Raw genomic sequence first — 25,284 nt, 5'->3', positions numbered from 1 at the left:
CCGGTTGATAAATTCATTATGATAATGTATTTCTGATGCTTATACCGAATTTACAAGGTGTTTCCCCCACGCAGTTGCATTACATTCGTTCATTTTTCTAGCTTTACTTCAATTGGGTCAAAGATGCATTTTCCTGTAGAATTTCGCATGAGCTCAAGCAAGTAATGATGAAATATATTGACACGAATTTCAACCGTGTTCTCATGAATTAAAATGAAAAATAATTTTTGTTGGTGAAGCATCCGGTCCCATAAGATTTAGGGGGGAAATGAAAAATATATAAATAATAGCAATCTTGCCGCTTTAGCCATCTTTGACTACTTGAAATGAATTGATACACTAATTGCGGATAAAAGCTTCTAGTCTATTTCAAAAAACAACAATAACAATTTAGTCAGATGTACAGTCCAGTCCATATGTACACTCCATGTCCAATAACAATATTAAAACTTGTGGTAATTTTAATAAAATTGTCTCGAGGTGATATTTGCTGCAAAAAAAAATGATTTTCTCCTGCGCTTTGTTGAATGCCAAATAGAATTTGGAGGCATACGCTGCTCTGTCGTCTACTTGAGCTTCGAATTCAGTGACGCGGGCCAAGTATTAAAGCCGGCGTTTTTCGGATCAACCTAACCGCTAGTTTAGCGACCCGCACCATTGTACCATGTAATCTTAAAGAACAAAATATCCCATAATCACGATTTCCAAGTCCGATCTTAAGGTTTTTCGAAATCATTTGTGGCAATGTCTTTACCAGAAACGCAATGTGCTTTTTATAGCCTATTCTATACAGTTCATACCGAATGTAATGTGTGCAAATGTATGGGTTTATGTCTGCTAGTAGATACAGTAAAAAGCCAGTGAACTTGAATTAAGTTTACCACGTTGGTTGATAGATGTTGAAAACTAGTTCATTTCAAATAATACTTACTTATACGTATAGTAAACCATACTTTAAGCACTCCATAACACTAAATACATTTTCATCAGTTGATGGTTTGTAAGCACTTTCAATATTAACAAGGCTTTGTACTCTGTAAGTAATGACAACGTAAGCGGCTACTTAATTAATGTAACTTCACCATTCTAGTAAACTTGATGAAATTGCACGAATGAGCCAACCCTAAACTGTAATTGTGAATAACCCAACCAACTAGATTGGATGCTTTAATGGCAGATTTAGATTGATTGATATGTGAAATTCCAGAAAATATTAAATTTGTAGAAATTTCAGTAATTCTTGTGCTCTTTTTGTTTTCTATAATATCAGTCTCACTCCTTTCTTTTATCAAAAATATTATTCATTAGAAGTAAGTATTATTATCGAGAAGGAAAGTCAATAAGGCTATAGACATAGTTCTATAGTTCATATAGGTATAGTTCTATTTTTCATTATTTGAATTGAGCTAAATAATAGTCAGAACTCATCTGACACCTCCAATAAATTTTATCGCTTTCCTGGTGCCGTTTAGAAGTGATTCACAAACATGTCATCTACAACTGTCGAAATCAGGTTTCGAAATACACGATATCTGATTATTATTATTCACCACACTGGGTGTTTGGGCTATTTGGGGCGTGATTCAAGCAAATTTTAAAAATGCAGCCAACTCCTATGGGTAAGGGTAGGTAACTAACAATTTCCCTACACCCAACGTGGTATTGTGAAATTTAAACGTACTCAATGAGCGATCTCTAGGTAAAATAAACAGACATTATCCGCTTCATTTTTCTTTTTGTGACTCATCACTTATCAACGAAAATTTCGTTCCAGGTAATTGAATGGACGTCTTCAACATCAGCCGATAATCTGTGCCAACATAAAACGAGAGATGTAGACACATGCAATAATTTTGTTCGCATTTTCGCGCCAAAAGATGAATCGGCGACACAATTTATCGTGTGTGGAACTCATTCATCCCAACCGAAGTGCAGGATTTATAAAGTAAGTCTGCAACACTAAAAAAACTATTACGTAGTCACTTTATTTCCGATGATTTGAGATAAGAATTTTGGATGGATTGAAAGGGTTGATGGGAAAATCCCTATTTCTTTGCAACAATTAGTTCAATGAGCATTCAAATCTATCAGTAAAACGTTATTCTCGTGTAACTTCTACTATTTTGCGTGTCGATCATTTGCTGTTAGTATGCGGAAGTTGACATACGTTAGGCAAATATGATTATTAAAGCCTCTGAGATGCTTATCAATAACTAATTTAATGAAAATTCCGTATTCCTGATGAAATAGGGAGTGGGTGTATTGTTGCTAAGGTATTCGCAGATAGAAATCTCGTTAAAATACCGACATCATAAATCATTGTGTACAACACTAACAACTGGAAATTACGCAAACTTGTACTAAGCTATGCATATGCACATCTCTCATACATTGTAAGACGGAAAATATATCAAGTTGTGAAATATGGCGTGACATTGATTTACAAAAAAACGTCCCCATTAAAGTTAAAATGTCCAACTAAACTTTTGCGCATTTCAAGTATTTAGTTTTTCATTTTTTCCAATCGGATTATTCTATTGATGCCTATTTTTCGTTCTCGTTACAGAAACAAAAAGACTCATTTGTATCAATTGAGGAATTTTCAGGAAGTTCAATCTGCCCGTTTGATCCAAAACAAACCGGAGCTTCTATTTATACAGGTTACAACATAAAGACATTTGTTGAATTGATCATGTCGCGAAATGTAATATAGTCTGTCCCTAATATGGCATAGTATTATTTACAAAATTTCGAACCTACGCAAAATTTAAGTAAGATCTGCAAGACTGATTTAGCGCGTTCTTATTCGAACATATCCACAAATAATTCCTTTTCTATATACTTGTGTAGGAGGCAACATATATTCTGCGACTGTAAAAGATTTTCTCGGAAGAAAACCTGTTATATATCGCCATGGTGTCAACAGTGATAGCCAAGATTTAGAGAGGACTAAGAGAGATGAAACGTGGCTACTGGGTATGTATGTTTATTAGGATAGAATGTTGTGCACAGCTGAACTTCTGCCTAGATTTTGAAGCCATCTTTGAACTTTTATAAAATAATTAATTATTGGGTAGCCATCGAGAACCAAACTGTCATTGTCAAGCTATATGCAACGTTATAACAAAAAATGAGATGATGCTCTTGCTGAATGTTTTAAAACATGTTAATTTTGTTTTCATTCCAAGTATAACTCGCCAGGGGCTTTTAAAAAGATTCTGTTTACTGGACTGAAGCAAGCAGTGTTCTTCGTGAAGTCATTAAACCACCTTAGTCAGTTTCTCCTATGCCTCCGTGGATTGATTTCAAGTACGCAGTGTGTATTCAGCTGCAAAATATGTGTGCTGTATTTTACGATGTATAAATTTCAACAAGGTTAATCAAAACTGTTCCTTTTTTCAGATCCATCTTTTGTCAAATTTGTTGAGACCAGTGCCAAAGTGTACATATTTTTCAAGGAGGAAGCCGTAGAAGGAAACAATGGGGTAAAGATTTGTAATTAACTATAGGCATAAAATAGTAAATTCGAAACCATATGAGATATGCTTGTATACACAACAAGTTTATATAGAAGTTTAAAAACAAATCAATACCAATAGAAAGAACGATTCATTAGCAATGTTTACTCTGTTTTGCCCCCAAACTTGCTCCGGTGGAGTCTGTCCACTGAACGTAGTTCTAATGCATCATTAAATTACCATTACTACATGAACGTTTGCTTGTCTCAATCATAAACAATAATATAAATCCTTATCTTGCAGCTCCAATATTCTCGAGTAGCTCAAATTTGCAAGGCCGATGAAGGAGGAGATCATATATTAAGAAAGCAATTTACATCCTATCAAAAAGCGAGATTAAATTGCTCTTTTCCTGGCAACCCTCCTTTTTATTTCAACGAGCTGAAAGCTGTAACTGAGTTTGTCAATGTTCCTAACTCTCCGGGAAAGAAAATTCTTTTTGCTGCTATGAATACCCCAAGGTATGTTTTTGAAAAAGCATGTTCTCTGTAGGCAAGTTAGCGAGTACATTTCCGAAAGATTGTTTATTTTCTTGCACAGATTAAACTATGTTCTATAGTTGAAATTCCCAAATACACCGCCTACTAATTCGTAGATAATGCAGTTTAATTTAGTATCATATAGATTGAAGTCACGTTTTGACTGCACCCAGTGTTGGAAAAACATACAACAAGCAAGAAAACTTCGAATGCCTAAATTAAACTATTCACTTAACCATACGTTTATGTTTTTACTATTTAAACAATTGAATATTTACTTTTCAATCATCAACCATATATTTTGGATTCACAGCAACAGTATCTGGGGTTCAGCAGTATGCGCTTTTCTGGAGGAGGACATCGAATCTACTTTTTCAAAATCATATCTTGAACAACACACAAGTACAGAAGGTGTTTCTTATTGGTCAGAAAAGGAAAGCGACCCAACTGTCAAAGAAGCATTGAGCAAGTGAGTGTCTTAATTTTATGTGAATATTTTGGCGCAACCTAACGCTCCTTTCGTAAAAGAATTTCTGTCCAACATGCAGCGCCAACCCGTCGTATCAGTATAGCGAACGGTAGTGTCTTATCGTAAAAGAGAATGGGATATCAATGGATGGACATATCCCGATCTTTCCTTATTAAATAAAATTCACAGTCAGTGATCAATTTCAGGAGTGTGACGGCGGCAAAATAGCCCAATGATAAAATTATATTTTGGGTAATCTCGTAGTATGTGTACCAGGTTAGGATTAGGCCATAATTTTATTCCGATTTTCCTCATTTTAGTTCTACTACGAGTTCGGGGACTGTCTGTGTTAGCCAAGTTAATACCCCCTGCCCATAGGTTTCAGTCCCGTTACACAACTTGATGTAAAGTAGGCGAACAAAATGAGTTACCTTCATATTGGTACACATACACTTCTGGAGCGCCTTTTTTGAATTCTACTATTCTAACAAGTTTGTTATAGATTAATTAGCAAAACTCAGATAAACATAACTAAATAAAAAGTATAGTATATTCGACTGCAATTGGCTCATTTAGAGCATTGGTTAAAACTATGATCGCAAAAGCTTGGTGAATGGCTAATATATTTTGCAAGTGAATTTGGAAAAAGTTGCAAACGTCTGACCTTATTACTTGCATTTTAGATGTCAGTTCGATGGTCGAGGAAAACCAATATTGACAGATGAGAATCTTTTATTTGTGAAAGATCATCCTCTCAAATCGCATTCAGTACCGACTTGGGCTCGAGATGGAAAATCGAATATTCCAATTTTTATGAAGTTGAACGCAATGTAAGTATAAAGGTTTAGTATTACTTCATATCAAGAATAAAAGTATTGAAAATGTCTATGAACGTAATAAATATTATTCTTTCTGGGCACCATTAGCTTATGCGAAGTGACTCCTAATATATATATTTTTGTTGATAATAACATTGTTCTCTTCCTTTTTCAGGTACCAGTTTACGGCCATTGCGATCGACACCAATGCTGGTTCGAATGGATTATACTTAGTGATAATACTAGGAACGACTGATGGAAAAATATTGAAGATTGTACCCCCGCTCTCACAATCCATCACAGAATCACACTTTGTAGGGGAAACAGCTGTTTACGATGAAACGAAGTGCGGCGAATCGGACAAGTAAGACTTGCTATTACTTGCAGTATATTGCAAATACTTAATTTGAATTCGTGTCACACCTATATAGTTGGTAAGAATTGCTCAATAATGGTTGATTGTTAGACTCAATTGTACTGAGAGGCTGGTTGTAGACTTTTAACGTTTTGTCTCGTTCGCTTGCAGGCCGCGTTTTGGAAATCAAAATAGATGAGGTTAAAACCATGGCCGACCTACCTATTAGAAATAAATTTTCCAATGTTTATTTTCTCTAGTGCTAATGGTATTTTTACAGGGAAGTAAAAGACATCAAGATTGATAAAGTCAATGGATTCATACTGGTTGCATTTTCAAATTGTGTCATTTCCGTTCCGTTGTGTCCGATTTCGTCACCATGTTCAAGGTATGTTAATTTATTACTTTACTAATTAACTCTAGTGGCGTTTACAGTTCTCTACCAAAAAAAGACCACATTATACGCTATAAACAATTCGGCACCAAACCACGCTAATGTAGACCAAAATGATTTTTGCGACAATTAGCACTCTACTTACAATCACGAACTTTACAGATCGTGTTTTAGTATGAAAACAAACCGACCTCTCAGTAAACCTGTGCTATGTATAATATAAAACAATATTTGTTGGAAACATTTTACAGGGATTGCATATCTGCACGAGATCCGTATTGTGCTTGGGATGGAGACAACTGTGTAAATGTATTGAAACCTGAAGGTCTGGAGCAAGATATAGCAAACGGTGATGTTACAGGGCTACCTCAGTGCGCAACAAACGTTATACCTCCAGGTTTGTGATGTGCTGTTTTTTTTGTGGATTTCGGGAACTCATATGTATGCATATATGTATATACTGTTATGGACCAATAGTAACTAAGATCTTGTTTATGCCCGGAGAACTACATATATAAAACTTTCTCTAGCCAAGTTGCTAAGCCGACGATTTGAATTGACTGTTGCTAGAATTGCTGGACATTGGGGATAAACAAATAATGTTCATTGACTCTTGTCTTCATCCCATTGTAATTTGAACTGATACAGTATTCAGATTACATAAAGATAAATTCCTATTTGTCTTATGTAAATGATGCTGATTTTTATTTCAACTGGATGTTTTTGCTAAATTTCGCTAAAATCTTGATACATTGTTTAAAATATACTTATTTTTAATGTAAACTAGTTAAGTAACTATACCATTATTCATCTGACCTAACTAATGCCATTATCCCCTTCAAAATAGCATGATATACACGACTGTTCGATCGCGATGTTTTTTACCTACAATTTAAACTCTTTTGCAGAAGTGATCGGAGATTCTGGAAACGGCGTTGGAAAATCGGATAATAAATCAACTAACATGACGAATGAAGGTTCGATGAACGTAACCACAGCTATTGTACCGATTAAGGAGACCACTGCAACAGCAGGTAAAAATTTGTGATGCTATATTTCTATATTATATCATAGTTTTGGCTGGGACCGAACCTGGTGATATTATACTAGAGAAAGGCACAAAACGATACACTATCCTAGCGGCTATTTGCGCCATTTAACAAACAAAAGATGTGCCTAGACGCGGGAATTTATGATTTTCAAAAAAGTCGTTCAATCGCAAGAAGTTATTAAATTTGAGAATTTCAATATTTTGATCGGCATAGCTTGCCCTACCTTATTCGTCATCACGTCGAAAAGATAATGGAAATTTGAACATCAGGTTGAATAAGTCAAGACCAAATTTCAAAGTTGTAAATCTTTATACAAACATAGTTAGAGATGACAATGCCACGCACTTTAGCTAGCCAGTCACCACTTCACACATATATACACAATATGATAGCAACAGTTCACATTTTTTTTTGTATCAAAAGGTATGAGAAATGAAGCATGTTGCATTAATTAGTTTATGGATACTAACTACACAAGTTTTTTCTTTTACTTACTTTCAGTCGCAGCGCCTATTGTAAGTTCAGCTGGATTTTCATCAATGTTGCTTCCAGGAGCGATTGGCTTCATTATTGGTGCTCTCGTGATTTCGATCTCAATATATGTATTATATCTTTATCGTGAGAAAAAAAGAAAGAAATTAGCTAGCAATCGACAAGATGGTGGAATCGTAACTCCAAGGGTATGTGTCTAAAACAAAGTCCCTTTATGCCTCCCAATGTCAGAGTTTGTAGATAAAGACACCCAATCAACTTTCACTTTATGAGTTGCGAAGTTTAGAGAATTTATCTATACAATAATGAATAATCACATTTTGCAGTATTTTCTCAAACCCAATTCAATGTTTAATAATTTTAGATGAAAGACAGCGGAAAAAATGCTAATAGTGCTAAAAGAAACTCGCAAGGATCGGCACAAGGCAAACAAGATAGAATAAATACAAACAGTACAAGAAGACAACACAGCAAAAGAAGTGAGAGTAGTTTAGAAGATGACCCATTTCTAGATGGAAATCAATCAGAAGGAAATGCAAACTCTCTTGAAAAGGTATGTGATGAGTCAGTAATGAAATACGTAAGTAACGAGTAATTTTTAATTCAGTATAAGCAATTTATGTCTCTGTTGATAGCTATCAGATTAAATTGTATTGTTTGACAAGTAAAAATTAGATAGATAACACCTTTCCAGCTCTATTTTATAGTACTCTTAATTGCACTATCAATATGCTTTGAGTTTAAACGATTAATATGCCATGTGCATATAGAACATGCCATATTAATTCAAAATCAATTTTTCCCATTCATACTTTCAAAGAACAATTGAGATGTAGATGTAAAAAGTAGTAAAAATTTTGCTTCAATTCCGTTTTATCATTTTTTTCAGTCCAAGCGGAAACGAGAAAAAAGTGCGAATCGAAAATCAAATGCATCATCATATCGACGAGAAGAGAGTTTGGAAAAAGCACACAATATATCTGTCAACAGACAGGTCTCTAGAGAAAGCAATCACGATCCAGGTCCTAATAACGAAGATCCGGAGGGGGAACTATTGTTTTCATCAACAGAGTACGTACAACAACAACCACCTTCGCCCCCTCAAAACGCTGCTTTCCGCAGGACGTTTAGTACTGGCAATGGTCGACAAGATGGAGTGGTACCACGCCAAAACGGTCGACAGCAAATTAAACGCCAACTTTCGTTGCAAATGCCGATGAACACTGCTCCGGCAAAGTTTTATCCGGCATTGACTCCAGTCAGGGTCGGAACCCAGAATCCATTAGAAATATATAACCAACAACAGCAGCAATTGCAAGGGAATTTCGACCCCGCGCAGGCGCCCGGTTGGCACCCCTCTCCCATGAAAGCTCCCCATGGCTTAGCGAGACAATATCAGACAACAAGTCTTGATCGCAAGATGTTAAAAGCTGGAGGTATGGCTCATCCACAGCAACACCATGACACACAACAACAACCAAGAAATTATTCGGATACTTTGCCGGCTTCTGGCATGGACGACATGAAAGGTAAATTGCATTATTCTAAGTTTCTTTTTAAAAATACTTGTGAGCATACTACACTGACTTTATTCTTAAAATCAAGTGTTACGGCGTAAAAACTAACGTTATGATTCAACAAAGTCGTGTATTTCAGATACGTTAAAAAGAATTTAACATAATTCGAGTTCAGGAAAGATTTGATCATTAGATCTCTAGATTTGATTATTGTCCCTTAAGGGTTTCCTTTATCATTACTTTTATAACATCATGGATAAACTGCCCGATATTACCTTTATTAGACGCATAACTTCACTTGGACTTCACTGAGAATTTATTTAAAAACTTACAACATTACTTTACTAAACTTTGATTCGGAATCAGTGGCAACTCTGGTAAACATACCAAATTTGTAATAAGTTTGACTAATCCTGTTCCTACAACAAGTATATATATATATATATGTTTATATACCGACTGAAAAACAATGAAATAATATCAACCAATTAAAAATAATTCACGATTCTATAGTATCTTTAATGGTTAACACATACTATTACTGTATAATCATCCGCGTATTATTTCTCATTCATAAATATTATTTTTGTACACAGTTCAAGGACGCCGTCGATATCCAAGTGAATCGGTTGTGATTGGGGGAAGTGGTGGACGCCCACCTCCACTTTTCTTTGCCTCAAAGCAGCCTGTGTATCAGTCTATCGAAGAAGAAACGTCACCACTGCCAGAACAACATTCACCAACAAAATACCCCACGAACAACATGCCACAGCGTAACACCGCCAGGATGCGGCCCAATCATTTACCTATTGGTAGCAATCCAGACCCATCAGGTGGGGACCCACGTTCACCCTACACGGTGATACCCTATTCTAACCCAGGAACACCCATGACAGAACAAATTCCTCGTTTTGCTATGTCACCCCATCAAACTTCGGGGTACACTCTCCCTACTCAATTGAGAAGACAGTATACAGTTGATGCACCGACTACGAGGTATAATAATGCCCCACCAAATCACCATGATTTTAACAAACAATTTCCCCACCCTCAATCAGTCCCCACTATGAAATCTTATCCAAGCAATGAAAGGCAAGCACGAAGTAATCCTGCAACCCCAGAATGGGACGGAAATCATAATAATTTCTTTCCTGGACCGGTGATAACATCTGATATGAGGCATAGAAATCCAAGTGGTAAATCACAGGTATGACTATATTGATGTAACTTTAGATATTAGGCTAAAATAACCGTGCACGTCATGTATTTTTCCAGTCTGTGTTTATTATTTTGATAAATTTTTGTTTGGTACTCATATATACCGAAGACTTTATATTGTTCATTCGTTAATCGTTAATTCAAAGATAAAAATAGCGCTCCTATTGTGTAAAATGCTTTGCTAATATGTCATGAACGTGGATTTCTAATAGTAATTAGTTATAACAATATGATGTGGGTGGGTCTATACTTTATTTAGTCGTATACTGGAGATGAAATTTTATTAGTTCTATACTTTAATAAACTTACACTTAATACAAGCGCCAATATAAAATTAATTCAACCACTTATATTCAGGGTACTCCAACCACCCCGCCAGTTAAACAAATACAGAATTTTGTACATCCTGACGTCATTCCAACAAACAATAAAAGAGATGGACGAGGCCCTGCTGATGGAATTGCCGATCCAGTATACATGCTAAACAGCGAAAACAAGCCAATGCAAAGTCATGCATAAAAGTTGCCTTGCCAATATCGGAAGAGATTTCTATGCGAGAAACGGTCGAACGTTCGCCAATATGCTGCTTGAAGCAAACTTGCCTTTAGAAGCTGCAGGTGACCTTAATCGCAACTAGGCAGCATACAATCTGATAGACATTTTTGTTCTAAAAAGCATGTTCAATTTTTCAATTACGGATTCAGTTAATATGAAAACTTAAATAAGTGCATAATGTTTAAAATTTGAATGAAATATCGGGCAATAATGATGAAAAGCCCTCGGGTTCCAGTAGTATTCAAAGCGATATGGTTTTATCCTTTTTCTAAACGATAATAAATTAAAATTTTAGCTTCGGACAGGCACAAATAATTTTGAGTTAAATTTTACTTCTGATATTATACACAAGTGTCTAACCTCAGTTTCATTTCATTATGCGAGCGCAAAAATTTTTATTTTCCACATTATAGTATATTAATTGGTACTGCCTGCTAACTAACATCTGAGTTTTTTGTGTTTTATATTCTTTTTGATGCGAATTTATATTTTGGTTTGCTTAATTTTTATGAAAATACGATTTAAATCTCTGAAAGGATTGATATTATTAATATGATAATTTGAATAACTTTAATTGGCCATAGAGGTAAGTGACCTAATAACCTTGTTTTAACTCTCAACATTATCGATATAAATATCTCATATATAGCCGTATTATCGATATTATAGCCCTATTAGGAAAACTGAATATATCATTTGTTTTATAAGAGATTTATTTGTCTAATGATGTCAGTTATATTATACATGAAACTACTACCATTATGTTGATAAGAAAAATATACTCCAAATAACTAACTATGCGAGGTTCCTTGGAAATTATGCTTTTTTCAATATCTACTCAAATTTGTGCAATTTCAATCCGTCAATAACCAATTTAAAAGTGAAATTAGGCATTGAAATTTATATCATTTTTTCTTAAATTTCTACTATCATGTTGGTGCTCCGCATCAGCCAAACGTTGAATTTTAACGAATGACAAACATCATTGAATTCCAATGTTCCAGTTAAAGAATTACCTTCAGTCGGTTGTCTCAAAAATGTCTTGTATTACTTGTCCCAATTATATGAATCTCACTTCATTTGAATAGTTGATCTTTCGGTGCTCCCGAAGTATTCGTACCAAGATGGCGCACAACCTGAGCATAGTATGTGTACCAGGTTAGGGTTGTTCAGGTTGTGCGTCACCTTGGTACGGATACTTCCGGAGCGCCGAACTTTCTGCCAAAGTATAATATCTATCACGGAACACAGCATGAATTCCATTTCATATGCTTACTCTAACCATTCGCCCCAAAATATGTATCTATCATAATTCAGAAGTGTGGGACAAGTGTGAGACAACATTTTTAAGTTATCACCTTCAGTCGACACGCCTAAAAAAAAATATTATTTCCCACATACCTCTCACTTACTTTTAGATTTATTTTAAATACGTTATTTTCCTTGTTGACATTTTAGCATCTACATCTGGTGTCTACAAATATCCGAAGTTTTATTCCCTAAATAAATCGGAATTTTTGATATTCGAAACAGATATTCGTACAAATTCAGATTCGATTAAATCTTTTTTCCCGTGGCAATTTTGAGGTAATTTATATCATTTTGTTGCAAATATACAAATTTCAAGTTGATATAAAATCATAGTTGTGGTAATATACATCACCGATAGAAACTCTGATGATGTAATTTCTTTTATGTATTAAGAGCCATATTTTCATAATAATATTAATATCTGTAATTCCATGTATATTTTATTAAACGCATAAAATCCGAATTACATTTTAAATTTTATTGAACCCGATAAAGAGTTAAATGTTTATAATTACACATCGAAGTGCCTTATATTTTTTTTTGATCAATCCAATTGGGGTTTAATGCTTTTAACGCTTCCACTACTTGTTACATTTTGAACACAACTTTAGGCATTTTCAAAAACAATTATGCATCGATCCAACATTTTTGAATTATTTTTCCAGTCCCGTTTTTTGCTGTTTTTTTTTTTTATACTATACAATATTTTGTTCGCTTTATCGTTTAATTTCTTGTTACTTTTTACTTTCACAAAAGGAGCCGACCATGGTTGCCAATAAATGAACAAAACGTCCGCCCAACATCAAATTTTTTTATCAAAAAGTGAAAGAAATTTCAAATTTATAGAAGATCATACTTGGGCTTGGCACCAAGCTTGATCTAAATGTTATTGAAATATTTTGTATGTGATGTCGTTTATGTTAATGCCGTTCCAGTTTTACACTGCCAAAATATTTTTCTATATTTTTCATGATACCTTTTTGAAAATTTCTAACATTTAATAATTAAAACTGCGATACAACCTTATTCTATTATGCTCTAAAGTTCCCTTTTACAAATGAAATAAACTATATACTTGTCTCCGAGTACTTTTTCAAGTTTCAATTAGATTTATTACATCAATCTAAGAAGGGGAAAAATTTCCAACTTGGTAATGTACAAGGCCATTTGCGATTAGCGTAAGTTATTTCAACATAAGACAAAGAAGAAAGTAAGAGCCGACATCTTATCAACTCAGATGTAGATATAGATGTTTTTTGACTTCTCCAATTCAATATGTTTATTAAGAGGTTCATATTAAATTAACCATTTTTTGTGATTAAACAAAATAGATGGACATTTCAGTCCTAGATCAGATGCCGGTGACTTTTTCATACTGTGCTTTTATATTCCGAGTTCTGCCTAAGTTTGTGGGAAAAGGACACCGAGCGCCTGTATACCATTCAGTATTTTGAATGTACAGACACGGCATTCGAGTATTCGGTTCATTTTTGATTCATGCTTTGGGTTTTAGGAATATAGTTTGAAAAATGAACAACATTCGTTTTCTATTTGAATTTGTTTTTATTTTCTATTGAAGTGAATAAATCTATGTTAATTAAAATTATTCGTCTGCAAGCGACATTAATTTAAAAAAAAAACTTTTAATTGCAGCACCACAATATTTCGTAAATTTAATTTAGCGGATGGAAATATTATCAATGACTCGGACAAAAGCACAAAAAATCATATTCAATCGGTAGGTTATGGGAAGAACTGCTTGAGTGCTTGTACATTTGAAAATCTGAAATTGAAATTTTTATTTTGTGTGCACTTGTAATAGGTTTACTAACACGCAGATATCGAGCACACATTGCTACCATTACGATTGCGCAATGAAATCATCTACGGAATATCCGCGCTTCTAATTAGATTCCAAATCAATTACCAATGTTTTCTATACAGTATTTACGAGGTGCTCACTTGTAATAAGTCTTTAAACAAGCAGATATCCGAACATACATTGCAACTATGATGTAGAAACATTACGGTATGATTTACGATTGCACACTAAAATTATCCACGAAATATCCGCGCAATTAGTTAGATTTAAAAGCAATTAGAAATGTTTTCTCTACAGTATTTACGACTTGATTAATAAATTCTGTTGAAACATTCTGCACTGATATTTCGGATTTGGAAGTCAGCCAACCACAAATTTTCTCGCCAAAAAGTATAATATATATTTAATTATAGTTCATGGAACCAAAATTTACTACGTGTTAAACTAATAACAACCTTAACTACGAAACATGGTTCCGATGCCCGGATATAGGTAAAATTATGTTATATTTATAGTTATAAAAAACATTAAAAATAACTTGAATATTGACTGTTGTCTGTGATAATAACATGTCTATTGCTTTTATTCTATGAGTTGCATTTTGTTCTACCATAATGTATTCTCTTCACCACTTATGATCGAGCAAGTAAGTGTAAGTTAACTAACTGGCTGTGCCTTTACCAATAACAAAAGACAATGATGCATCCCAGGCTCTTACCGATGTAAGCTTTATATTTTACACTCCTCGTAACGAGATTGTTCAGTCACTCGTCAGTGAAAGTATAGTCAACATAACCTTATCATAGCATTCAACACCATTAGCAAAGGTAGCCAGTAAGCATCACGGTTATGCTATCTTGTCGACATTCCCTTCTCCGTAGGTATGAAAAACCTACATTATATGTAAGTTCATTGTCTACAAGAAATCCATTGTTGTGTGTAAACGCAGTACTTCTTACATTCATTTTAATGAGCTTACAGTGAGCACAAACTTCTCAGAATTTTTCCGTAAACCAAATTAAGTTTGACTAGCAATGGTTCCAAATCGAAATTTTTGTTTACTCAATGGTTTAATTATAGTTGAATAGGAAGAAGGCGTCAGTAGGCCGCAAGTTTATAAATAGCCTATAATTTAGCGCTTCTTGTAATTGTCCCTAATCCGAAGAAGTAGTGAAAATATTCGTATTCATATCAGCCCTATAAAATAATTGTCTTTTCTTAGCATATGGTCATTTCATTCAAATTGCTACAGAGTGCTGATCAAATTTAGTAAACAGCTCGCGAAGACACCTAAATGGAATCCAGCGGCGAGGGTTTCACTCATAACTTTACGGAGTTCGAGACAACGTTGACTACTACTACAACCAAGATAGTCGTTGTTGAGTGAGTACTTTTTTACTTTTTATGTATGAACTTGCATTGGAATTTGATAAATATAGGGTACGCCATAGTAAAAACATGTAGAGTCATATTGAGACTACAGTTGACCATGTGGCCTACGTCATAAAATCAAAAAGTCCTGAAATGTAGTTTATATATTTACATCGCTGATGATACAACCGATATGAATAGTTCAAAATAGTCAGTTGGTTAAGATTTACAGAATCTTACTAGATTGAAAGGGACCTCCAGAAGTATGTGCACCAAGATGGCGCACAACCTGAACATAGTATGTGTAGCAGGTTATAGTTCAGGTTGTGCACCATCTTGATGCACATACTTCGAGAGCGTCAAAAAAGTGGGCTCGCGCCTCTCTTTATTTATTTCTATCACGTATTTCATGTATACTATAACTGTTTAATAGGAAGCGTTCAAATCGTAGTTTACTAATGACTCTGAGAAATACTACCGAAAAAACTTTTATCGTGACAAAATCAAAAACGACTTTTTCGTGTATTTTCTAATCGGAAAACAAAGCGTAAAGACGATGTGTTTAAAAAATATCTGACAACAAATTCAAATTATCTTCTTTCAAGTATTAAAGTTACTTGACTATATTGCACCCCCGAGTATGATTGATAACATTTGAAATATGATATGGAAATCGATCGAGGTAGCGTAATTTGCTATCGTAAATTTCAAGTCAGTCAATAAAACCCTTAAACATATGTCAATTCTAGAAATAAAAATGGCAGATATTTCAGATTTCTGGTATTATTATTTAACTAAAACCTACCAAATCTAGTATTTCAATAAATAAAAATCTAAAAAGAATAAGACTTTTCATTTAATAAAAAAGACTTACGCAAAGTATATGGAGAAAATATATATACAGGTATAAAATTATCACGGATACACTAGATATATATTTACACATAATTATGACACTATTTTTAACAAAAATCATGTAACTTCGTGTTAACAATGTGGAATTCAAACTAAATTAATTTATCCAAATTGCATGTTATCTATATTTGATGAAACTTATAATTAATAATTATCGTAATTATGTCGAAATTGACAATTATATTATTGTCAAAAAACGCAATAACAAGTTTGGCCTAATAAAAGTTACTATGATGAACAACTATCAGAGGAATTACGACATAGTTTTTAAGCTATTTTAGCTTCGTATACACCTGGTTTGCCCCTCAATAAAGTGAATTATTTTCGGTAATTAAAATATATTTTCATTTTGCGTTGTCATTTAAGTGTTCTTTTTCTAAGCAGAGGATCTGAGAATTTTCGATGGTAATTAAGAAACCTTACTATTTACAATTTTAAATTCATAATCAACACATATGCCGTCACTTAATTTTATTGTTTTTCGTTTTAATATATTCATAGCGTGGCGCATAAACTTGTTCGAAAGAAATTCCGGTATATGAAAGGAATCGGAATTCACAACGCTGCAATTTTTCTTATCACCATACTTTCATCAAATAAAACAAGCAAGCAAAGTGATGAATAAACTTGAAATCTCAGAATATTTATGACAAATTGACATTTCACTTGAGTTTCGGACACTGTTATAAAAACGAACACAAATTGTAACGTTTTCTATACTTTATAAGCAGTTAAGTGTCTTGCTGCACTTTACACAATTGTAATCTTTAGCGTTCTGCGTCCGACCTCGGTCAGAAATACATTTGTGCAGCAATATCATTTAATCAAATAGAAGAGTCATCTTTATTCTTGCTACAGTACCCTTGCTTTCTACGCATACCGACCGCTACACCACCGCTTAGAGGGGAAGGATAGGTAATTAGTTTCGCGTAAGGTTTGAAGTAACTTGTCTACTTTTTGGTATTAAATTTTTCGGTTCAGGAAGAATCTAACCAGACTCAGTTATGATTATTTCAATAAATACGACTTATTCATGCAACTTTAATGTATATATCTTTATAGTAATTCTGATAATGAAAAGAAACATTTTGCAGGCCTCACGAGAAGCTTTTTCATACATGGGAAGGATTACTTGTCACAATTTTACTTGGAATTCTATGTGTTTTCGGACTGGTCGCAAATGCACTGACATTTTTTGTCATATGTTCATCGAGAAAATTGAGAACGTAAGTCATCACCTTCACACAAAATCACTAATCCACAAAAAAAATAAATACGAAGTATTAATAATCGACCAGCACAAAAGTCACGAAGGCAACACACATGTCTTCTTCTTCTATCTGTTCATGCCCAATCATGTTTGAAGCGGCTAACCTACATAATTTTACACTACACTATATTTATCAAAAACCTAATCTAAATTTCAGGTCTCCATTCAACATTCTGATACTGAGTTTGTGTATGTCGGATTTTCTTTCAGCACTCAACAGCCCTTTTCAAATATACAGACGGATATGGGGCTACCTGGAGTTTGATTTGCCACTTGGATTTTGCAAGGTACTTTTGAAGTATTTTAAAAATATCATCTTCGCACTATATATTGCAGCCGTTCATATTTCCAAAGGCGCGATGGATTTGCCTAAAGTAAACGGTTTACTCCAATTATGTCCGTCTCGCCAAATGACAACGATTACACTGCCATCAACTATTTTATCATAGATGCCACATTTTTTTCAGTTTACCGTCGGACTTAGTCAATGGACAATGTTTGTTACAGTTCAACATATTCTCGTGTTTGGAGTTTTCCGACTACTCGCTATACAATTCCCAAACAAAATTAAGAAATTCTCAGCGAGATGGGCAAAGGTATGTGATATGCTAAATATTTTTCCGTCTTTATTGATGTGTGAATAATCTGGCATGTACGATATTTGTTCATTACAGATAACAGCAATCTTCATATGGGTCGAAGTATTTTTTGTTAGTGCGCTATTTTATCTGATGGCATCAACCGTCATTCCATACAAACCTGGAAGATACAAGACGGCCTGTACGTCGGTTAGCAAAGACTGGTAAGTATTTTAAGTGTTTTATAGGTACAGGCTTGTCATACCTATATGAAACGAATAACCGGGACTATGCAGATGGGGCAAACTTCGATCCGATTCCGGGGACTAGTAATATATATTTAACTAATATGAGTATGAGTAATAATCAAATTATGAAAATTGCACTCCTTTCGGCATTTGGGATAATTTAACGGAAGTACAACAAACGGTAGATGTCAAATTGACGTAATGACGTATTCAACATATAGCCTACTAATTATGAAATAACAATATAGTACGGTAGTTATCTCTCCCTCTCATCACCAACTTAATGACCTTTGATCGATGCTGCCAGAAACGTTTTTCCTCGTTTTAGAGGGAACCCTCGCCTCCGCTTCAAAACAGAATTAGTCGTTCTCTTTCTCATCTGTCGTGCTGTACTTGCTTTGTAGAGTGCGCTGTGTATAAGTGCTATTTTAACAGTATATTTGATATTATAGGTTAACTTCATTACCGCTAAGTATGCCGGAACATTGGAACTGCTTTGTGCTGCACTGGTACCGCTATGTGACCGGACATCGTGTCAAATTTAGTCAGCATCTAGTATTCTAGTCTATGGTGTACCGTAAAACTCAAACACTGACATATTACGGCAAAACTATTCTAGTACAGTATTGGGACTAAGCAAAACTACTATCCCTCAGATCATCCACCGCCCAACCACTTGCAAAATGCGAATGCACAGCAAAATCGCCGCGTTTTCCCAAATCAGGGTAAAAAGCATTGAGCTATATAACCCCAATGGTAAAAGTGGTTTCCGACACGCTCCGTTGATTCGTATGAGAGTTGGTGATTATAATAGTGAAGTGAGTCCTAAATCAGTGATAAATGAACTGCCTAACAAAAAACTTGTTTTGATATTAAATAAAAAAATATATTTATGACTGCCATATCGCATGTCCGGGATATTTAATTAAGTCTACCACGGGACTACCTCCTGTCCAAAGCGGGATGTGCGGTAAGCTTATGTGAAGTCCCTGTTGAAACCGCACTTTCGCACAATATGCATTGTATTCAAACTGTTATTAAAGCAGTTTCCATGGTGACATGGATGCGTTCATAAGACAACTTGGAATACAATTTTCAACATTTTTAACTTCAGGCGCACACGATGTATGTGATTGATAGTTACCGATGAAGTATTAATGTTTGTTTACAGGAGAGACATAGCAGGAAAATACACGACCTATGCATTGCCGATATTGCTATTTGCACCGTTCATTGCGATCATGATCTGTGCCTTGATCATCGTTATATCTATGATACAAGTACGAAGAAAACGAGGTATTTTAATGTATTTGTAAAACTATTTTTGAATAGAATTTTCGACAATATTGTTTTATCTATTATTTGAGTTTAGTTGCTGGCTTGATGTTCAAATAATGATTGAGAAAATTGGCCTGTCTTCTTTTCTACCTTCAATTCCACGATAACATGTCGTACATTTTGAGGGATAATACGATTGAGACAGGCAATAAATGCTGCTTTTTATCTATCACAGCTAATGCGATCGCATCTCAGAAGAAAAGCTCTTATGGAACAACTGGTCAAGAGCAAAACTGTTTACCTTCATATAAAGAGATGCAAGGTATATTTATATATAAGCCTATATCCTTCAAAAACTTCATAATTTTAAGAATTTTGCGTATAGCGAGCGAAGTTATGCAATCAATCAAATCGTTTTTTATTATAGCATCTCGGCAAAGCATAACAAAATAGAAACAAGAAAGATCACAAAAATATTTGTACCAGATGGCAGGATAACCGCGAAATGACCATTCGGTGCAACCTACTTAATAAAAATATTCGTTTTGTAAATCCACACAAATTATCGAAAAATCAAATCTAGTAGATACGAATATAATTTATCGAATCAATCTGGACCTACGAGTAAGATCGCCAACTTAAGTGACAATTCTATTTTCATATTATGTGGAAAGAAGATAAATTACTCCACATTTTTCTTTACGCAGCATCTCAGCAAACGATCACCGAAAAAATACAAGAACGCGAAAACGTAGCAATGCTACAAGTCACGCTCATAGTGTTCTCATTTCTACTTGGATATTCCGCCGAAGCGGGTAAGCTGACTTTTATTTTGCTTTTACATCAACTCAAACACCAATGTTATGTCATTTTGTGATGTTCACTTTAAATAGGATTCCAACCTATTTAGGCAGTTGGATTTAAAAATACTTTCCATATCAATCAGAATGACCAACCCGAACTGATAATCTTGATTCGACATACCACTTCGAGTGTCACCGCTATTTGTGTAACAACTTTACGTATGCGTTGCAACGAAAGCTTTTATACACACAATATCGCATCTAAATTTTATATGAGTGATCAAATTTATGATACGTTTTAGATTGTTCAGTGGTCAAGATTTTTATTATTTGTCAAATAAAAAAATTGTAAGCAATCGCTATCATTATCTCTGTTATCATTGAAATTGAATATTTCTTACATCAAAGGTCGCCTAACTAGTATTTCTTATTCATTTTTATTTATTTGTTAACTTGTCTCAGGTTCCAAGGTGAAATTGTTCATTAAATACCATAAGATTGATTCTGCATTATTTTAGCCTACCGCATGACAAAAATATTGAATCTGAGGGACCTCTTCACTGTGCGAACGAAATGGTTGACTCTCACAGTCGCATATATTCTATTGCGAATATCAGAATGCCTTAATCCACTTTTTTACAACCTGTCATCCCGGTAAGTTTTTTCTATGCTTAAAAAATAAAGCCATTCTGTAGAGTTCGAACGGACCAGATCAAGCCTAACCTGAAATTCAAAATTTTATCGGGGTAGAACATTATGATAGACTATCTAATTCTTAAAAGTGGTTATTTCCTGCATTCCTGGTATCACCTGACAAAAAGTTGCAGATCGCAAACAGTGTTTATATTTCTTACCATCCAATTTCGGCGGTTATGAATTAGCAGAATGAAATTGAAAACTAAATTTCTTATTCATACAGCCCACTGAGAAAAAGAACTAAACGTTTTCTGAAAATACAGAAAAACTACGAATCGTCAGACAGCATCAACGTATCAGAAACAAAAGAAGAAAATGTCAGAAAAACAAGCGTTACCGTTGTGTAAATTAAACACCACCGGATATAAGCTGGGTGTCAAATATGAAATGTACACGGGAGTCACAACCAACTCATATAACCCAGATATGGCGATAAGAATGTAGCCCTTTGATGAGATAGAATTGAATGTGAATGTATTATTCATTTTATAGCAATGTGTTGTTTATATGTCTTGTTCGTGTGTATATAATATATCTGCTTCGTCGAATTGACCCGAGTGTATATTCTTATGACTTATGAAAACACATCAGAAACTCTTAATTTCAGTGCAGGAATGAACGTACTAAAATATGATCAATACCGTAGCCAGCCAAATTCTTATTGTGGAAAAGGGGGCAAACTTTTGTCTTGTACAATGACGTAATACGAACAATGCTTACTCGTGTCTTTTGCTCAGAACAAGGCTAGATAAAGCAGCCACTGATATCTAACGATGTTTTGACTCTGCACAACCTTACTTCGCTGTCGAAGGTATCCAAGCTAGGTAAGCGTGAGTTTCATCTATCGCAGTTGGTTCATTTGGAGAATGAAATATTGATGGTGAGGAAACGTCGGGTTTTTGGCCAATCGTTCGAGATTAGAACAAACTGGTGTTGAAAAATACGTGGAATTGATGTCTCGGTGTAAATGCCACAAAATTGCGGTTCCCAAAGTAGAAGTCGCGAGCAGTAAAAATGGGTCGCATTACGGGGATTCAATCTGTCAAAACAAACTTTCTCTTTTCATTTTACAATGTATATATGTATGTATGTTTGTTTGCCTCAAAAATGTAACAATATTTGCATAATAATTAAACGGTATAACAGAGACGGGATACATGTTCAAGACCTTACTGGCCTAAGACACAGATGTGCGACATAGGATAGGATTTACATATTTATCCCGGGAGAGAGGAAAGTCGATAAGACGACTTAATCATAGTCCGAACCACGGTCTCTCGTCCGGTTACCATTTCAGGTCGGGTATGGGATTGGTTAGCCAGTTATTTGTTTTCGGAAGCATGGACTTGATGGCGGAGGAGGCGTAACGGACGAGCGGTTACGTGAACCACCCTACGGCGGCGAGGAGTCCAGCAATTCTCTCGCACATAATCATCCCCGCATGGGATTCGGACCTGCAAACCCACGCAAGGTAATCAGAGATGCGGTGGCAAGCGTATTCCTAACGCTTAGCACGATGCGCCACATTGCCGAGCCCATGTACCCCAACAAGTTCTTTCCATTTCATCATTATCGCAACATGTGGCTCCGAGCAGGTTTGAAGTTGATGGAAAAATGGCTTCTACAATACTGAAGGTTGCCGAGTGCCGACCCGTAGTTTATGCCAATAATTATTCATACCCTTCACCGGTTTTAGTCATTGACGTGTACGGCTTCAGCTAATTCTTAAGATTGTGATATTCCAAGAACTCCACAAGTCCATGCATCTGAAAACAAAAAATAACTGATTCCATAAACCACATGGACTGTTAACCGGACGAGATTCCATGATTCGCCATATGATTAAACCGTCTTATCGGCTTTCCTCTCCCCCAGGATAAATATGTAAATCTTATCCATTCATGGACTTCCATTTGTGACATAATTTTTTTCCCAGATGGTACATTTTGCGTCGTTTATACCTAACATTTAGAGACTGTGACCAGTAACTAAACTTAGGCTAGAAAGACATTGCAAATAATATTAATAAAGAAGAAGAAGACATTCGCATTCTAATAAAATGATGATGACATAATTGCGCTTTTCCATAATTCGCGATAACCCCCATAAAACCAGAAACGCCAGAAAAACTCATAACCCGCGGGCAATAAAACCACGGCTTGCTTACCTCGCCCTCGGCACGTGCTCTGTTATCATCAATCTATATTTCATTTATATAATTGTTGAATATGTAGTGATGTAATAAAAATGCATTGTGTCGTCATTGAGGCTATGCTAAATTTGAATTTTTCGAGTTATAAACAATTTCGAGTCTCAATCTCAAGTACGTTTCGTTCTTGCTCGAGAATGGTGAAGTCATTCAGCGTATGTTTATGGAAGTGTACTTGCGCAACATTCTAAACCTCGTTTACACATTGCGTTTACACCATATGATCATGCAGTTGGATACTCTTCCATTAGGTGGTGTTTTTTAGTTGGACATTCTGCTGATATTTGCCAGAAGGTTACGGAACTTCCCCCAGTTTGTCAGATTTAACGTTATCTGTTAAACTGCGACCGGTGCCTATGCGAGCAGAAACCCCTACTGAATTAGGTAGTACCGGTACCGATACAGAATTAGCCTACGCGATGTTTTTAGTAGCCTATCACTTGCGACCTGGGCATTGCAGAAGATAACAGACAATTCTGTTCAGATACCGTAACTTAGAGACAAATGCTGAAAGGCCGTTCAGATTTAGGATTGATCCACGGTCAGGCGGTGCTCCTGTCCTGTTTGTGTTCGAAAACACAGATAAACATTACCGGTATATTAGTGGTATTAGGCACAGTACTGTATGGGAGGAAATTGCTTGTTTATCAGTTTATAGACTATGTTTTGACATACAGCAGTACAGACACTTCTGCACTTAGTACAGTAAACGAATCTATAAATTGATCAGCTGTCATCATCTTTAATAAGCCAATTAATATTGAAATAATTAAACAAAAGTGCCAAAAAGATGCACACAATACCGGTACCAGTATCCTTCTCTTGCTGTCTTGATATGTAGACTATGTATGTTTATTGGGTCTTATTACTTACGGTACTGAATAGAGCGCAGAAGAGATGGGGAAACATTTTCTTTCATTGTTTATTAGCTTTCGTGAAATTTTAAACAATTTGATGGGAAGCAGTAGCGGTATACAGTAGTACTGTAGTAGGGAATGATCACGAGTTTATATCATTAATCTTCAACATCTTTAAATAGCCTCACATGACGCACCCTAACCTACTGCGTTCAGGTTGTGCGCTAGCTTGGTGCACATGAAAGAAAAATGTTTCCCTCTCTTCTGCGCTGTTTTTCACGCACTTTCCCTCTCTTCTGCGCTGTTTCGCGCTCTATTCAGTAAGTACGGTAGTGAGACCGATGTTTATTTGCCTCAAAAATGTAACAATATCTGCATGATAACTAAACAGTAACAGATAATTAAACAGAAACAAAATCTCAATAAATATCTATCACAAACAGCGAAGTTTCAGAATAGTCTATTTCCTTGAAGAAGTTGCCTAAAACTCAGAAAGTAAAGATAAAAGACACAGTTCTCCCATTACAGCATTACAGCATTACAAAATGTCCCTATATTTAATTATTTGGAATCCGGTACTTTATTTCAATAAAAAATAATACTCTATTAATAGTCTCTGAAATGAGGGCGTCTGGCACTGCGGCAGATCACGGCATGTATCTATAATAATTTAACATGCTTCAGCCGCCAAAATTCTACTGTAAAATTTTTTTCCTCCATTAAATCTGATTTTTTGTTTCGAGGAATCGAATGGTAACGTTTTTAAATCACGCTTCCTTCCATTTTATTGCGCGGTGTCTGTTTGCCAATAGGGAGGCCCAGACTTCCTCATAAAGAAGAAGTCTGCACTCACTTCATTAGTACAGTAGTATAATTGATGTCTGGATGTAGAGTCTATTCTTGGAATAGGAGAACTGTGTCGTACTATTACTCGAACATATTACTCACAAAGCTACATGTTTGACTATCGATGGGTCTAAATTAGACCAGGTTTATTACTGGGAAGAACTAGACTGTTATTCTTTCCCATTCTGGTTATTTAAACGTTGCCATAAATTA

General features: G+C 35.1%; 2 protein-coding genes across 4 annotated transcripts in view; both read left to right on the top strand.

Moving 5' to 3' along the window:
- LOC120345653 (uncharacterized) overlaps positions 1-13,260 on the top strand; it is a 28,597-nt gene extending 15,337 nt beyond the window's left edge. The window contains exons 5-20 of the mRNA XM_039415183.2: positions 1,775-1,945; positions 2,567-2,660; positions 2,851-2,976; positions 3,403-3,485; positions 3,762-3,979; positions 4,311-4,466; positions 5,150-5,296; positions 5,460-5,648; positions 5,920-6,027; positions 6,285-6,430; positions 6,942-7,067; positions 7,587-7,765; positions 7,942-8,130; positions 8,467-9,106; positions 9,691-10,301; positions 10,670-13,260. Of these exons, the coding sequence (XP_039271117.2) occupies positions 1,775-1,945; positions 2,567-2,660; positions 2,851-2,976; positions 3,403-3,485; positions 3,762-3,979; positions 4,311-4,466; positions 5,150-5,296; positions 5,460-5,648; positions 5,920-6,027; positions 6,285-6,430; positions 6,942-7,067; positions 7,587-7,765; positions 7,942-8,130; positions 8,467-9,106; positions 9,691-10,301; positions 10,670-10,831 (3,345 nt within the window). The 3' untranslated portion in view covers positions 10,832-13,260. The remainder of the gene's footprint in view (positions 1-1,774; positions 1,946-2,566; positions 2,661-2,850; positions 2,977-3,402; positions 3,486-3,761; positions 3,980-4,310; positions 4,467-5,149; positions 5,297-5,459; positions 5,649-5,919; positions 6,028-6,284; positions 6,431-6,941; positions 7,068-7,586; positions 7,766-7,941; positions 8,131-8,466; positions 9,107-9,690; positions 10,302-10,669) is intronic.
- A 1,967-nt stretch (positions 13,261-15,227) lies between these two features.
- LOC120346713 (growth hormone secretagogue receptor type 1-like) lies at positions 15,228-21,711 on the top strand. Of its 3 annotated transcripts, none has more exons than XM_039416517.2 (10): positions 15,228-15,383; positions 17,381-17,512; positions 17,714-17,843; positions 18,024-18,152; positions 18,231-18,358; positions 19,554-19,678; positions 19,896-19,982; positions 20,368-20,475; positions 20,982-21,117; positions 21,423-21,711. In XM_039416517.2, the coding sequence occupies exons 1-10, from the start codon at positions 15,295-15,297 to the stop codon at positions 21,601-21,603; spliced, it is 1,245 nt and encodes a 414-aa protein (XP_039272451.2). In that variant the 5' UTR covers positions 15,228-15,294; the 3' UTR covers positions 21,604-21,711. The 3 variants fall into 3 exon arrangements, with proteins under 3 accessions (XP_039272451.2, XP_039272452.2, XP_039272454.2); XM_039416518.2 differs by having other exon boundaries at positions 21,383-21,711; XM_039416520.2 differs by lacking the exon at positions 21,423-21,711 and having other exon boundaries at positions 20,926-21,117.
- The last annotated feature ends 3,573 nt before the right edge of the window (positions 21,712-25,284 follow it).

This window comes from Styela clava, chromosome 8 (assembly GCF_964204865.1).
Source record: "Styela clava chromosome 8, kaStyClav1.hap1.2, whole genome shotgun sequence".
NCBI lineage: Eukaryota > Metazoa > Chordata > Ascidiacea > Stolidobranchia > Styelidae > Styela > Styela clava.
This window is presented reverse-complemented; position numbering and strand designations above follow the sequence as displayed.